A 14885-nucleotide genomic window follows, 5' to 3' on the forward strand; every position below is an offset into this window, starting at 1 on the left:
CAACTAAACATTTAACTAAAGAAGGAAAAAAATTGAAGTTTTGCCCATAAGTCAATATTAAGTTCTTAAAATGTTATCATAAAAGTTGCCCATTTAAATAATCCAATAAGACAAATACTTTTATTTCCATAAATGGGTCAAAAGGGACAAGCAATACCTGATATTGTTCTATAGACTTAATTCTGGGCACAGCAGAATCTTCATACCACTGCAGACAACTTCGTGTCCTTAAAAGACCCCTGAAGAGCTTGCTTCCTCTCTCCCTACTTGCACATACGGAGGAAAGGCCATGTGAGCACACAGCAAGAAGGTACTGTGAACAATCCAACAAGAGCTGCTTTACCAGACATGGATCCTACTGGCACCTTGATCTTGAACTGCTAGTCTCCAGAACTGTGAGAAATAAATGCCTGTTGTTGAAGCCACCCAGTCTATGGTATTTGGTTATAGCAGCCCAACCTAAGACAGATTTTCTTACCAGGATCAGGCCCTATGTCTCAGAGTCAGCCTCATTATGGAATGTAATGGCTAGTCTCAACCATCCACAGAAGACTTAATTTTATTTGGGGCAAGTTTTACTGTGTTTATTGAGGTTATACAAAGCATAATAAAATTTACATTTTATAAAGTGATACCATTGGTTCACTCTGAATTTTTTTTTGGCTGCTATTTCCCTGCTAGGTTGAGTTCCATGATTGACTGTTGAATACAATAAACATTTATTACACACCTTTTACATATTGGATTCATTCTAGATCAGGGGATATTGGACAAAGTGCCTGTCCTCATGGAGTTTATATTCTAGTAGGAGGGAGGGGGTGGGAGGAGATAGGGGAAAGGCAGACAATAAACATGTAAACAAATAAACATGTAGTATGTCAGATAGTGACCTCCAGTTCTGGCCATGAAAAACCATTTCATATCCAATTAACTATCTCATCAAAAACAACTACAGAAAAACATGAAGAAGGCACTGGAGAGCAACCAAGTTTGACAGACGACAATGCTCAAAGTAGGAAAACACAGGAGGTCCACATTTCCCTGTAATTTTCTCTAAGCGCTTTTTCCAAAAGGCAGCACATAGGAAAAGTGTCCAAGCTGAATGGCAGTCTCACCAGGTAAAGAGACAACAATCAGTATCTGGAGCCGTCAGAGCATTTTGGACTTGAGGGGCAAAACCAAAGACAGAAGAGAATCACAGAGAAAAATCCTAAAGATCTCCATACAAATTCCCCCCAAGTCATTGTCTGACTCCTAAAACTTTCATGGACAGTGTAAGCCTTCTTGAAGAAGAAGAAAATAAATAAAGAACCCTGGGAAAAAACAGCAACAGGGTGGCTCCAGAGCCAAACAGAGCCTTAAGCAGCTAAGAATTACTGGGGAAAGAGAAGTCGGAGTTCAAGGGGGAGTGATCTTAGTAAACACTCAAGCTTGAATTTGAGATCCTAGCATAGCTGAGGGGCAGTGGCTATGTCATAAAACTAAGGGGACAAGCTTAAACACCCCAGACTTAACAACTCTCGCAATCAAGTTTCAAAAGAATCAAGACGATCTGCCAATTTCCTAGCTGACTTCCAGAAGAAAATTAGTCTTCGGAGGAAGATAGTAATAGTCCAGAGTTCTTAAAATGTTTCATCCATGATGTTCATCACCCAATCCAAAAATTATCAGGAATGCTTAAAAGCAATAACAAAGAAACAACAAAAACAGGGCCAAAGGACCTCAAATCAGGCAATAAAGAAAAAACAGACAATAGAAATGGACCCAGATGAAAAATCTCAGCTGAAAAATAGAATCTACCAAAGAGTACCAAATAGAAAGTGGAATCAAAGAATACCATGAAAAATTTACTAGTCAGGCCTAAGCACAAACTGGAAATCGCACATGGGAGGATTAGGTAACTCAAAGACAGATCAATAAAAATGATACAATCTAAAGAGATGAGAGAATGGTTGAAAAAAATTAAAAGCTTCAATGATATTTAAGAAAATGTCAGTCTAACACACATGAAATTGGAATTCTACAGGGAGAGGAGAACAAGAAAGGGATAGAAAAAGAAATTAAAGAAATGAAAAATTTCCTAAGTTGGCAAAAAAAGACTTACAGATCCAAGAAGTACCATAAATTTCAAGTAGGATAAATACAAAGAGAACCACACCTCAGTGCATCATTAATTGGACTACTGAAAAATAAAGACACAGAGAAAAACTAAAATATAAGATGAAATAATAAAGAGAAAGGGAAAAATCTTAAAAGCTGTGTGGTGGGGGCAGTGAGAGGATTACACATAATTTACAGAGACGGCACAGTGCAAATGGCAGCTGATTTCTCATCAGCAGCAACAGGGACCAAAAGACAATAAAATAGTTACAGAGCAAAAGAAAAAGTCAACCTAGAATTCTATACCCAGTGAAAATATTGTTCAAAAACAAAGGGTAAAATAAAGACAATTCGGTTTAACAAAAGGTGAGAGAATTCATTGCCCTCAGACTTACACCACTGGAAACACTGAAATGTGTGTGTGTGTGTGTGTGTGTGTGTGTGTGTGTGTGTGTGTGTGTGTTTAAGATTTACTTATTTATTTTAAAGGGAGAGAAAGTGTGTGAGCAGCGGGAGGGACAAAGGGAGAGAATCTTCAACCAGACTCCCCACTGAGCGCAGAACTGAATGCAGGGCTCTATCTCAGGGTCCTGAGATCATGACCTCAGCTGAAACCAAGAGTCGACACTTAACTGTCTGAGTCACCTAGGCGCCCCTGAAATGCATTTTAAATAGGATTTAGCTACTTTTAGTTTCAGTTAATTGTCCTAATTCTCTAAACTTTCCAGGCTAGTCATATGTGCTGATAGGGTTTAGGACAACTATTCAAAGTTTATAACAAAGAGATTATTTCTGTTTTAATGATACTGGGCTAGGTATAATATACATGGCTATTTCCCAGAAGTGGGGAAAGGAATTCACCTTGAATTCATCATAACAATTACCATAGGAACAGAGGTGGTGATTTTTTTCTATCCATTTAGGTGAGGGCAAAGAAGCTAGAATGTAGAGTGTAAGTATAGTTAGAACTACTTCCAGAAGGAAGTTCTTGTTCAGGATGTGCTTACTACAAAATGACAGGAAGTTTAAGAGAACTGGCTGAGCATGGGTATAGGAAATGAGAAAGAAAGGGTGGATGGATTCTTTTGTCTGCTATAAAGCATAAAACTGTGGCTCCTAGCACAACAGGGCACAATGAATGTCTCAGGCAATCTGATCAAATACATTAGCAAAATAGCATAAGTAACATTTTCCTTTATGCACCAAACATGTGGAGAAGTCCTCCCAAGAGTTACAATTCAACTCCACCTAATTGTGTCCCTGTATTAGTATACCAGGCAGTTTTCTTTTAAGCAAACCTTTTCAAGGCCATGCAAGGGAAAGCCATGTTCCCTTCGTCAGGATTAAATGATGAAGCCCATAAGATACACCTCAAGTCAGGCCCCATAAATAGTTAACCCGCCAGTGCCTAGACAGAATATCTTTTGTTTAAGCTAGAGTAGTCCCGTGGAGGAGAAAGCAGTAGGCTATTCATTTGCTTATGCTAAAGTTTCCGCCTGACATTCAGAAATAAATACTCTACATAACAGAAAACACCAAGTAGAGGAAGTATATCACACTGGACGACAGCATGGATTTTGGAACCAGACTGCATGAGTTTGTAACCTGGTTCCATCACTTAGTATCTTTGTGACCTTACGAGGTTCACCTTTGCGTCTGTTTTTTATGATGCTAAGGTGCCTGCCTCAGAGTGGGCTGTTTTGAGGATATAAAATATATGTTAAGTAAGAGTTAGCAGTATATAGGTTAGCACAATTTAGGTTTGCTATGATTATTAAGAAATAAATGATATAAAATCCAGCTCTCCAGTTTCATCTATGGATTGCAGGAGATTCCAGAAGAACCTGTGTATTGGAGAGCAATGGATTCTTCTGTATTAAAAGATACATATCCATTGGTTTTCTGGGCAATTTTGTTACACCCCACAGCCACTGTGAGGATGCTAATTCTCTGGGACAAATGGTGCTCACCACTTGCCAGCCACAAGAAAATAAGAATGCCAAGGACTACAGTGAGGAGAGGGAAATGGGCTGTGGCAAAGGCAGTAGGTAAACAGGTGGCTTCAGAATTTCAGTGGAAGGGGGCAGAGAGGCCACCTCTTAAAATTGTTAGGGGTGGGGTACCCAGATGTCTCAGTCAGTTAAGTGTCTGACTCTTGATCTCAGCTCAGGATTTGATCTGAGGGTTTTGAGTTCAAGCCCTGCATTGGGCTCTAAGCTGGGCATGGAGCCTACTTTAAAAAAAAAAAAAGAAAATGTTGGAGGTAAGGCAGAGCCAGAGAGCAGATTTGCACAAGGGAAGAGGCTTTCTCTAATAGGATCCTTGGGTAGAATCCCATATACATACATATATATGTATATATGGAATATATATACATACATATATATGGAATATATATATGTGTGTGTGTGTGTGTGTGTGTGTGTGTGTGTGTGTATTTATTTATTTATTTTAATACTATGGGTGTCTGTTCAACTTTATTACTTTTTTTTTAATGTTTTTTTATTATGTTAGTCACCATACAGTACATCCCTGGTTTTTGATGTAAAGTTCGATGATTCATTAGTTGCATATAACCCAGTGCACCATGCAATATGTGCCCTCCTTACTACCCATCACGTGTCTATCCCATTCCCCCACCTTCCTCCCCTCTGAAGCCCTCAGTTTGTTTCTCAGAGTCCATAGTCTCTCATGCTTCATTCCCCTTTCTGATTACCCCCCCTTTCTTTATCCCTTTCTTCCCCTACCGATCTTCCTAGTTCTTATGTTCCATAGATGAGAGAAATCATATGATAATTGTCTTTCTCCGCTTGACTTATTTCACTTAGCATTATCTCCTCCAGCGAGAGAACGTGCATGTGCAAGTGTGAGAGCAGGGGGAGGGACAGAGGGAGAGATCTTAAGCAGACTCCATGCTCAGCACAGAGCCTATCAGGGGGCTCAATCTCCCAACCCTGAGATCATGACCTGAGCTAAAATCAAGAAGTCAGATGCTTAATCCACTGAGCCACCCAGGTGCCCTGAATCCCACCTAGCTAATAAGAGAACATTTTATAAATTCGCTTGTGACCTAAGCCCCAGGCAGGATTTGATAGCCCAAAGTGACCTCCAGGAAGGCAACTGGCCCTATTCATAAACCCTATAGACCCTGCTCTGGTCAACCTCTTTGGCTTTTACAATCTAATGGAGCCTTTCCCAAGAGGACCTTCTACTAACTCCTTAGGGGAGGTGGCAAAGCTGCCTGGTCCTAAGTAGGAAAAATGCAGTTGAAGACAAAAAGTGTAACCCCGGCAGTTTGGTGCAAAGTCACTGTGCTCAGAAATGGATACTTACTCAGACGCCACTACGACTGCGTTCTCTGCCAGTGTCAGGCCCAGGCATTATGGAGCCATGGACTTTGGGGAGAAGGCTTCGGGGGAGGGAGAGTGGGAACAGAGCAACTGGCGTACATCACCCATTAGCAAGACAAGTCATGCAAAAGAAGAAAACAAGAGTCAAAAACTTTTAAAAGATGTTTCAGCACAACCTTCTTCCAGTGAAGTTTACTACCCTCATTTTAAGTAGTCTTGGTCTACTAGATGTCCTACCAGATCACTCCCGCCTCTATGCTGAAGGCTTTTAGGACAGTAGTAACATTAGCTGGCTCTTCATTCATTTCATGTCTCCCGTGAGCAACACTGTTTCACTTTTTCCCTTTTTTTTTTTTTTTTACTAAATTTGCTGGTCCCTACCCTCCAGTCTCTGCCCAGTTTATGGCGCATCCAGTAACGATCTAGTTAATCTGATTTAATTAAAATCAGACTCTGTTATCCAGGTTATTAAATAGACCACAAGGCAGATCTTGTGAATGAAATTTTTATTTACACACTGTATCTAGAAGCAGATACATAAATTCTTATACAATTAATTTCCAAAAATGTGCAAGAAATTACTATAATTTGTTTACAAACCAAAACACATATTAAAATCAATGGACTTTGGATAATTCATTCTGTGGTGTTCTCAGTACAAATGGTACACACCTGATTTGAAACATACAGAAAAAGTGTAAACTACAGCAATCTGGATTGCAAGTATTAATTTCATGGCACTCCAACAACTATAAAATTTCTTTAACCCAACATGTATACTTATTACAAAATTCTATAAGAATTTTTCATCATCTCTGGATGTAGAGTTTGGATCACTTTTCAGAAACAGCAACTACACATTCACCATAATATGACTGATCAATAAAAAGAATGTTTATTAAAAAAACCCCTTCTTAATAGGATTTTAAAAAGTAGTAAAAGGAACCAAATCTTTGATTACTAACGTACCAATACTTTATTTTGGAATTTTAGTTATTTATGGAACTGGCAATTGTTCCTTATTAGAGTTTTCAACAAAACTGTCTATTGCTGGTAGTGTGACTTCATTTTCAAATTAAGACTTCACATTCGATGACAAGCCATTAAGATTTAATATATATTATGTTGAATCATTCATGAAGCAAATTATCTCTCATATATAATGTGAAATGTACATGATTAAAATTGGCGTTTCTGAAAGCGTTAAGATATTTAGATTTGTAGCACTAGCAGGGACACGGCATATAACCTATTTAAGATTTCAGTAATTTTTATCCTGTTTCAGTAATACTGGCTCAGAAATTACAATGTATACTTTATGTTTATTTCCTATATGCCAATGATTTAGCCTTTTGGCACATGATTTTCTTCAACAGCAAGATGGTTGCCCTTGTAGCCGGTTTCCTTAAAAACTATTTTTAGTTCTATGATCATTTCCTGTGATATGTTTTTGACCTTCTAGATTTCCAGATTATTGCACCAAGTAGAAAGAGAACAGTTTTCCTTAGAAAGAGAAAGAGTGAGATATTTTTCAAGTACTTTCTAAGCTTTATTATTTATAAAAATGCCTAATAGTGTCCTGATAAGCCTAGAATTAGCTTCTGGCCTCCATCGTGTTTTGTGATGTAATGTTTGATTAAAAAAAAAAAAAAGACTCTGATTCATTTACTATGACAAAAGGATACAGCTTTCCTGTTTTCTCTTTCTTGCCTTGAGCTCAGACGTTTTAGAAGCACATATTTAAAAATCACTTACAGGTTGTGCCCACGCCATCCAAACTGCCATTCAGTAGAATCCAGAAATTTACCCAAATGGTATCTAGACCAAACTACAGGATGGAGATTTATCTCTTTTCTCCTTTCCACTTTTAAAGACTATTTTATTTTAGTATCCTATAAAGCCAGTCTTTCGCATTAGGCTGTGCTGCCTACGCCAAATGGTTCTCTCTACACAAAAGCAGAAAATATCGCAGTACTCCTTTGTTTGTAAATAATTTCTTGGGAAATACTTTTACTTTTATTGATATACTATCAGACCCTAGCAATTTCAAACTGGACTAGAATAGGGCATTTCACCTTGAAGTATTTTATATTATGAATATACGAAAGCACATAAAAAACTGGCTTTCCGAATTAGAACAGCATCAAGACTTGCCCTCCATAAGACACAAAATACAATTTTAAAAACAATTAGATGAAAATCAAAACAATCTTAACTTGAAACTAAACAGCTAGATCTTGAACACATGGTATCATGAGGAAAACGTGGGGAACAGGCTATGCCCACATGCGAAGACAGGGTTCAGGGCAGTCCAAAGACCTCTGTGCACCATGATCTCACAAAGAGTACATGTAAATGCTTCTAAAAACACGGAGAAGCCATTTCAACATTTATTATTAATACACAGTGACTCTGTGACAATACCTGCCATCTAATATAGATGCACAGGGACTTTTAACTCACCCTAGATATATTTTAAATTGTTTAAAAATAAATAGTTTTGCAAAAAAATAGTTTAAATGTCTTGCATTAATTTGATAAGTTTACAACTCTGTAATAGTTCTTAATCCAAATAGCTTATAGTGAACACTTAAATTATATTATTACAGTATACTCCATATTCCATCTTATTAGGTGAAAACATATCAGAAAATGAAAGAGGAGTCTTTGTGACAAGGTACAATCAACATTCCACCAAAATTAAGTACCTTTCCCCCTTTAAGTCAAAATACCATAACACGATATTATTGTGCCTTTTCTTGGTATTTCTCAGTTCTGACCCTAAAAAACAGAAACAACAACAACAGCAACAGCAACAAAAAAACAAGGATACTGGTATGTCTGAATGACAAAGCCATTAAGGGTGACCTAAGACCTTTACTCTTACTTTTAATTGAAGGGTAAGAGATAGGAAAACTGAGTGGCAAAGGAAGAAATGTCTTAAATTATATGTTTCATCTGAGATGGAAACATTTTCTAGATGGGGTGTTTCCAAAACACCCACTGAAGCGAAGAAACACTGAATTTCAAAATAACGAAAGTACTGGGGATAACATACTCCTCTCTGTCCCCCAAACCAAGCAACTGAATCAGAGATAGAACAGCCAATGATGCCTGCCAATTTATTTAAGATTTAGCTAAATTTAAAACAAAACAAAAAACCTATTTGTAAATGGCAGTATATATGGTAGGCAACAAGACTTCCATATATCTGATATGGTTTTAATATTCTCACAGGATGCTCCACAATTTCCACAATTTTTCAACTAAAGTCATCAGGTTTTTTGTTTTTTTGGTGGAGAGAAGGAAGGGTCAAATCTAGCACTTCTTAATAGTGACTATGTAAAAGAATATAAATCCAACTCTAAAACAATGTCTTCTATTCAAATCAATTTAAAACTTTATATAAACGTAAATGTTGCAAGAGAATCGAGTCCTGTTATGAAAATCAGTTCTACGTCAAGTTCACCCAAAGAAAATGTTGACTAAGCTAAAGAAATCACAGATAAAACACTTTACCAAAGGAAAGTATAATTCACACAACAAAATTACTATCACAGGAAACTATGATCATCTAGTCTCTCTTCAGTAACAGTTCTAGTCTCATAGGTCTTTTTCTGTTATTCCAATTTGTACCAGAGCTTAAAGACAGAAAAGGCAACAATTTCTAAGTTGGTGGTATACACTTCTTTATGATTTTTTTTCACGTAAGGCCATTTATTAAAATAGACAAACCACAAGATGAAAATGAAAGCAAAAGAAAAATTCAACTTTTCACAACCAAAAAACAGCACAACCTCAAAAACAATTTAGAGATAAGTGTTGTAAAAGATATGTGGCAGATCTGCATTCCAATACCCAAAATTATGTCAAATCGTAGTTCTAAATAAATCTTTTTGAAGTACGAGATTAAAAATCATTTTCAGTGTATGTGTAAATTCTGCGTTTTATCACACGGGTATGTTTCTTCAACACGATCTTTGAAAATGGGCCATTTAAAGAGACATAACAATATTCATTCTGTAAGTTTCATTCAACTTTACTTAGGGTTGAATACACATGAAATGTGCTTTTAATGCATAAAAATCACAGTGGATAGCAGCAAAGGACTTGGGGGGCTGGTTAAGGAGAATCTGATAATTCACATTGTGATTATTCTGCACATTTATGAAAGATAATTCACACTTCCAAAACCTCAAGACTTCCCTTTTTAAAGAACCAAAATAAACCCAAGACACCTTGCTGACACTTCCCCACCCCTAAACAAATTGATTACTTTTACACATAAAACTGAAATAGTATGGCAGCAAAAGATTTTGATAGCAATGAAAGTTTGTAAACTGTATTTCAATCTCTTTTTCTTATTCCCAAAGTGCAAGATGCAGGGTTCTCATAATCTTTCAGTAGTGCTTCTCCTGTAAGTAATCCTTCATTTTGTTTGGCAAAGGCAGTTTCTGAATCAAGTCTATTCTGGTATACTGACGTATAACAAAACGACACAGGTACTGCAAAGAACGCACCTGCATGAACCGTGATACGGGATTGGTCAGTCTGACCGGGTAAGTTGCAGATCCAGGCAACCGAGATCTTGAGTAACAAAAAGCTCCATTTTCAGAGTCCCTGATTGAATGCTCAATTAGATCAACTATAGATGTATGTCCTTCCACATCCGGCTGTTCATAAAAGCTAAATCTACCATTGGAGTGTTCAATTCTCGTGTGAAGTGTTTTGCCATGGGAGCGAAAGCTCAAGCTCAAAAGGTAACGGTCATCAGAACTATCCCGAACAAGAAAAGAGCCATCTGGCACATTTGCTAACTTCCCTTCTGCCTCCCAGCGTGTGATGGGTCCCCAGTACCATCCTTGTTTCGCGAGTTTTTTCAGCTCCTCTGTAAGGCTTGTCACAACCATGGGACCACTACTCTGCACTGAGTCATATACTCTTGCAACCCCAGGGGCAGAATTAGGATCAAAATTCAAATGACAGCGCATACTTTCAGCCACGTGGGCATCTGTGCCGGTGAGCCCACTGAAGTTCCTTTGGATTTGATTGGTCTGCATTGGAGGTAGCAACGGTGAGAGTGGGGGGGCATCATCATGACTCGCTCTGGGGCTCTGCAGCATGACTCCTGTGGTGCCAATCAACAAGCCATTCACCGCCTGATCCACAAAGATCTCCGGGGCCACCACTAGGTCCTGGTCTACCTGATTCTCTTCTTCGGCGAAGGAGCTCCCTCCCACTTGCGGAGGGACCGCAGAGACTTCCATGGGAGAAGAACTGTCCAGACAATAGCTACGCGATCCTTCCAAAGGGTACATCCCCTCATCTAAAGGCACAGTATACTGAATGTAGTCCTGAGGCATAAGTCCGATAACTACAGGCACATGATCATCAAGGTGAAGATGCAAGTCTCCATTCTGAGACTCCGAACTCTTGAGTGAATTACTCTGTTCCTGGCACACGGTTTCAGACTGAAGGTCGTGAAAATCCTTCCGAACACCATTCAGGGCTGGGCTCGGACTGGAAGAGTGAACCAAGGCTTTGACTCTCACCTCCATTTTGATGCACGTCTCCTCCGAGTTTGTAGGCCGCAGAGGCCATGGCGTGGGACTGTAGTGATGGCTGCGGAGCGACGTGGACCTGATGGGCCTCTGAGCACGCACATCCTTGAAGACCAGGGGTGCCGAGGAGGAGGAGAAGGTGTCCTCGTCAGCAGAGCTCCCGGAGGCTGTGCCGCCCTTGCCTTTCTGCTTCTGTTTCGCAGACAGCCGTCGTTTCAACGTACCCATTAGGCTTTCACTTTTTGATCGACTTTTTCCACCTTTTTCGTCTTCGTTGTTGATATCACAGCTGGCCATATCTTTACCATAGCAGCTACCAAATAAGGAATCATCTTTTCCAAAATCGCTGGCGAGTGACGGCTGCTGTACTACCATGAAATCCGTTTCTTCTTTACTTTTATTCAAGTTGAAAGATTTTCGGAAGGTTTTAAGACTGATTTTCTTCATTATGACTAGTTACCTACCCCAAGAGGATCACTTTCTCTCTGGAATACTCTCCTCACACATCTGGACAGGCTGCAATGCTGCATCTATGTACTTTTCCGGCTTCATATACCCTTTGGAGCCGTTCTCTAAAAAATAAAACATAAAATTTAAAAAAAAGTCACATTACAAAATATTTTCACAGAAGTTTTATTTTACTCAGTTTGAATCCTTTAGCATCTGAACAAGGACACATGAGTGTGCTCGCAACAAGGTCAGCTCCGTTAGCGCGGGGGTGCTTTCTACAGGAACAGCTCACGGTCCACTGTGTGGTCACTGCGTGGTCAGCGTCTGACAAACATCTCATAATGCCTGAAGAACAAACCCTCATCTTCCTCTTTCCTTTCTGCACCTTGCTTTTGAGTAAGGTGGTCTTGTCTTTCCTAACACGACTCTGCTAGACTGACGCTCAGCCTCTGCACCGGCTCGCACTGTCTTCCGCCTCCCCAGCCGCCAGCCTGTGTCACCAACAGCACACACGCAGTCAAACTGGCAGAATAACAAGTCTGGCTGATTCCTCAACAGTTTATACACACTTTCAAATATTTAAACATCTGTAAAAATACATAAAAAGAATCCCATCATCTGGGACAACCTGGAAGAAGTCTAGAAATGTCCCTTTACGCCTGTGAGTTCCCTGAGAAAAAGGCGCTTCCACTTCACCCTCCTGGTGCCTAGCACAGCCTGAGACACGCTCACCTCTGGGGCACAACCAAGGAAAGCCAGATAGGTCTAAGTGTGGGTCTGTTTTGAAGACTATGAAGCATATTTCCAGAATGATTATTATTTCTTCTTCTTCTTCTTTTGTAATTTCCCCTGGCAAATTTTTACTACTGTATCCAAAAATATATTTTCTAAACTATCTTGTACAACATTCCATCATTGAAAAGATAGGATTTTAATTCTGTAAAGACTTTCTGAATGTCATTTTATAGGGAAACATTTTGGCCCCAGAAGTAATACTGATACCAGTAGTAACTGCTTTGCAAAGACTTTCTGTTTAAACTACACATAATGTTTTATTTCCTCTGTCCAAGCTCTGCAGTCTCTGCAACCACCAAAGTATAATGCCCTAACAAGATGATTAGCTTGACTTGAGCAAAATGCTAATAAAACTAAGAGCAAGATTCCAATCTCCCCACCCATCAGTTTAGCACCACTCTGTTTCTTGGCAAAAGACTACAGCTCTAAGCTTGATGACATTCATGAATTCACTGTGCATTTCCTAAGTCCCTGCTACATACCCAGCACTATACAGTTATATGCAGATCAATAAATTGTCTATGGCCTCATAATCCAGTAGCACAGAGAGATGTATGAACGGACAAATTACAAGACAAACCTACTAGCAATATACTGATGATAACACGGTGGGAACTGAGGGGAGAGATACCTTACAAACATTTACTTTACAGATAGGATTTGGTTACTGTGCACATAGAATCTGCATGAAATCATTTTTAATAAAACCACTCAGATCAATCTATCAGGGGATCAGCAATATCATCTCCATAAAGGAAAAAGCAATTTTAAAAAGTCTTACTGTCACGTACTGTGTTTTTGAGCAAGTTGTAAAAAATGAAATGCATATAAGTACTAGGAGCACCAGTTACTTTTTAAACATTATATTAAGTTGTATATTAGATGAACTCACTAACCAAGTACCATTATCTTCCACCTCAGCATAAACATATAATATTTAAGTTATTAAAACTTTTAATTTGTTTGACAAAAATATGGCCATTCATAAACATGAAATGGAGAATATAATGACAATATACTTTAGCTGGCAAGTCATTCCTTCTGAGTAGACAGGGTAGATTTTGTAGCCAAAGACAGATTCCAGTACGTAATCTCTCCCCACAAGAATAACAATCCACACGCTGTGGTTGTGACAGGTACATCTGCAAATATAACACCGCCGCACAGCGGAATTTAGAGATTTTGTTGGTATGTGGTTAAGATGCATTACGACCTGCCATTGGAGAGAGGCTGATATGAAATGCAAGTAAACAAAATAAGCTGTTCATTTGGGAATAACAATATGTGTAAAATTACAATGAAATTTTAAAAGGTCAACAAGTAAAAAAAATCAATAGAAAGGAGCCAATATCTTGCGTGTCATGAAATAATAAATAGTAAGTAAAAATGAACAAAGTGGCTTTCTGGTAAAAATCAGCAATAACGCGTTTGCATCACACGAGCCCAATCCATGGGCTTGTGATGAGCAAGCCCTGAGCCCTAACTGTGGCACCCCACACACCCCAATAACAAACTACGCCACTGTTCTGGGAGTCGTCAACCACTGAGGTCACAGAACCTACCACACTTAACGTTTCCATACTAATTATCATATCAACTTGCCTTTCCACAGAAATATTTTAGGAAGGCAAAAGTATTTTCATGAAAATCTGTACATTGCATGTGCACATCCTTCATGACAGTATGAAGTTTTAAAAATGCTTGAAAGTCAGTTATACATTCTGCTGCAAATAATTATTACTCCAGAGTAACATAAAATAATTCTGTAATACTACATAGGTGTGTGCCAAGGAAATATTTGCAGAAATCTTTGCAAACAACAAAACACTATCACACACAGAAGCAGGGAGCAGGGCCATGCATACATGGAAACCTGACACATGACAGAAAGCAAACCAATGGCAAAGGACACGATTTAGTCCTCACCACAAAGACAACTGGTTATACATCTGGAAAAATGAGACCACTGGATTCCATACCTCACACCAGCAGTGAAAACAAATTATAAGTAGATTAAAAATCAAATAGTGAGGGGCGCCCAGGTGGCTCAGTCAGTTAAGCACCTGCCTTTGGCTCAGGTCATGATCCCAGGGTCCTGGGATCAAGCCCCATGTGGGGCTCCCAGCTCAGTGGGGAGCCTGCTTCTCCTTTTCCCTCTCCTTCTACAGCTCTCTCTGCTTGTGCGCTCTCTCTCTCAAATAAATAAATAATCTTTAAAAAATCTAATAGTGAAAATCTCATTTTAGTTAGAACAAAACATAAAATGACTTTAAGACTTTGAGATAGGAATAAAATGTCTTAAACAAGGCACAAAAAGAATAAAGAATAAAACTTCAGGGGCATCCACCTGGCTCAGTAGGAAAAGCATGTGACTCTTGATCTTGGGGTCGTGAGTTTGAGTTGGGTGTAGAGATTACTTGAAAAAATGAAAACTTAGGGGCGCCTGAGTGGCTCATTTGGTTGAGCTGCTGCCTTTGGCTCTGGTCATGATCTCAGGGTCCTGGGATCAAGCCCTGTGTTCGGCTCCCTGTTCTGCGGGGAATCTAGTTCTCCCTCTCCCTCTGCCTGCCACTCCCCCTGCTCGTTCGCTTGTTCTCTTACTCTCTCAAATAAATAAAATCTTTAAAAA

The 14885-nt window shown here is 39.1% G+C and overlaps 1 protein-coding gene across 4 annotated transcripts in view; it reads right to left on the minus strand.

Moving 5' to 3' along the window:
• Positions 1–14885, minus strand: part of SOCS6 (suppressor of cytokine signaling 6) — a 122047-nt gene that overhangs the window by 76596 nt on the left and 30566 nt on the right. For 2 of the 4 annotated variants that reach the window (XM_026496479.4, XM_026496478.4), the window contains one exon: positions 5942–11583. In XM_026496479.4, the coding sequence (XP_026352264.1) occupies positions 9851–11458 (1608 nt within the window). In that variant the 5' untranslated portion in view covers positions 11459–11583 and the 3' untranslated portion in view covers positions 5942–9850. Of the gene's footprint in view, positions 1–4789; positions 5541–5941; positions 11584–14885 lie in introns of those variants that run through there. The other 2 variants (XR_008959767.1, XR_008959766.1) reach the window with 2 other exon arrangements.

The sequence above is a fragment of the Ursus arctos genome, unplaced genomic scaffold, assembly GCF_023065955.2.
Source record: "Ursus arctos isolate Adak ecotype North America unplaced genomic scaffold, UrsArc2.0 scaffold_17, whole genome shotgun sequence".
Classification (NCBI taxonomy): domain Eukaryota; kingdom Metazoa; phylum Chordata; class Mammalia; order Carnivora; family Ursidae; genus Ursus; species Ursus arctos.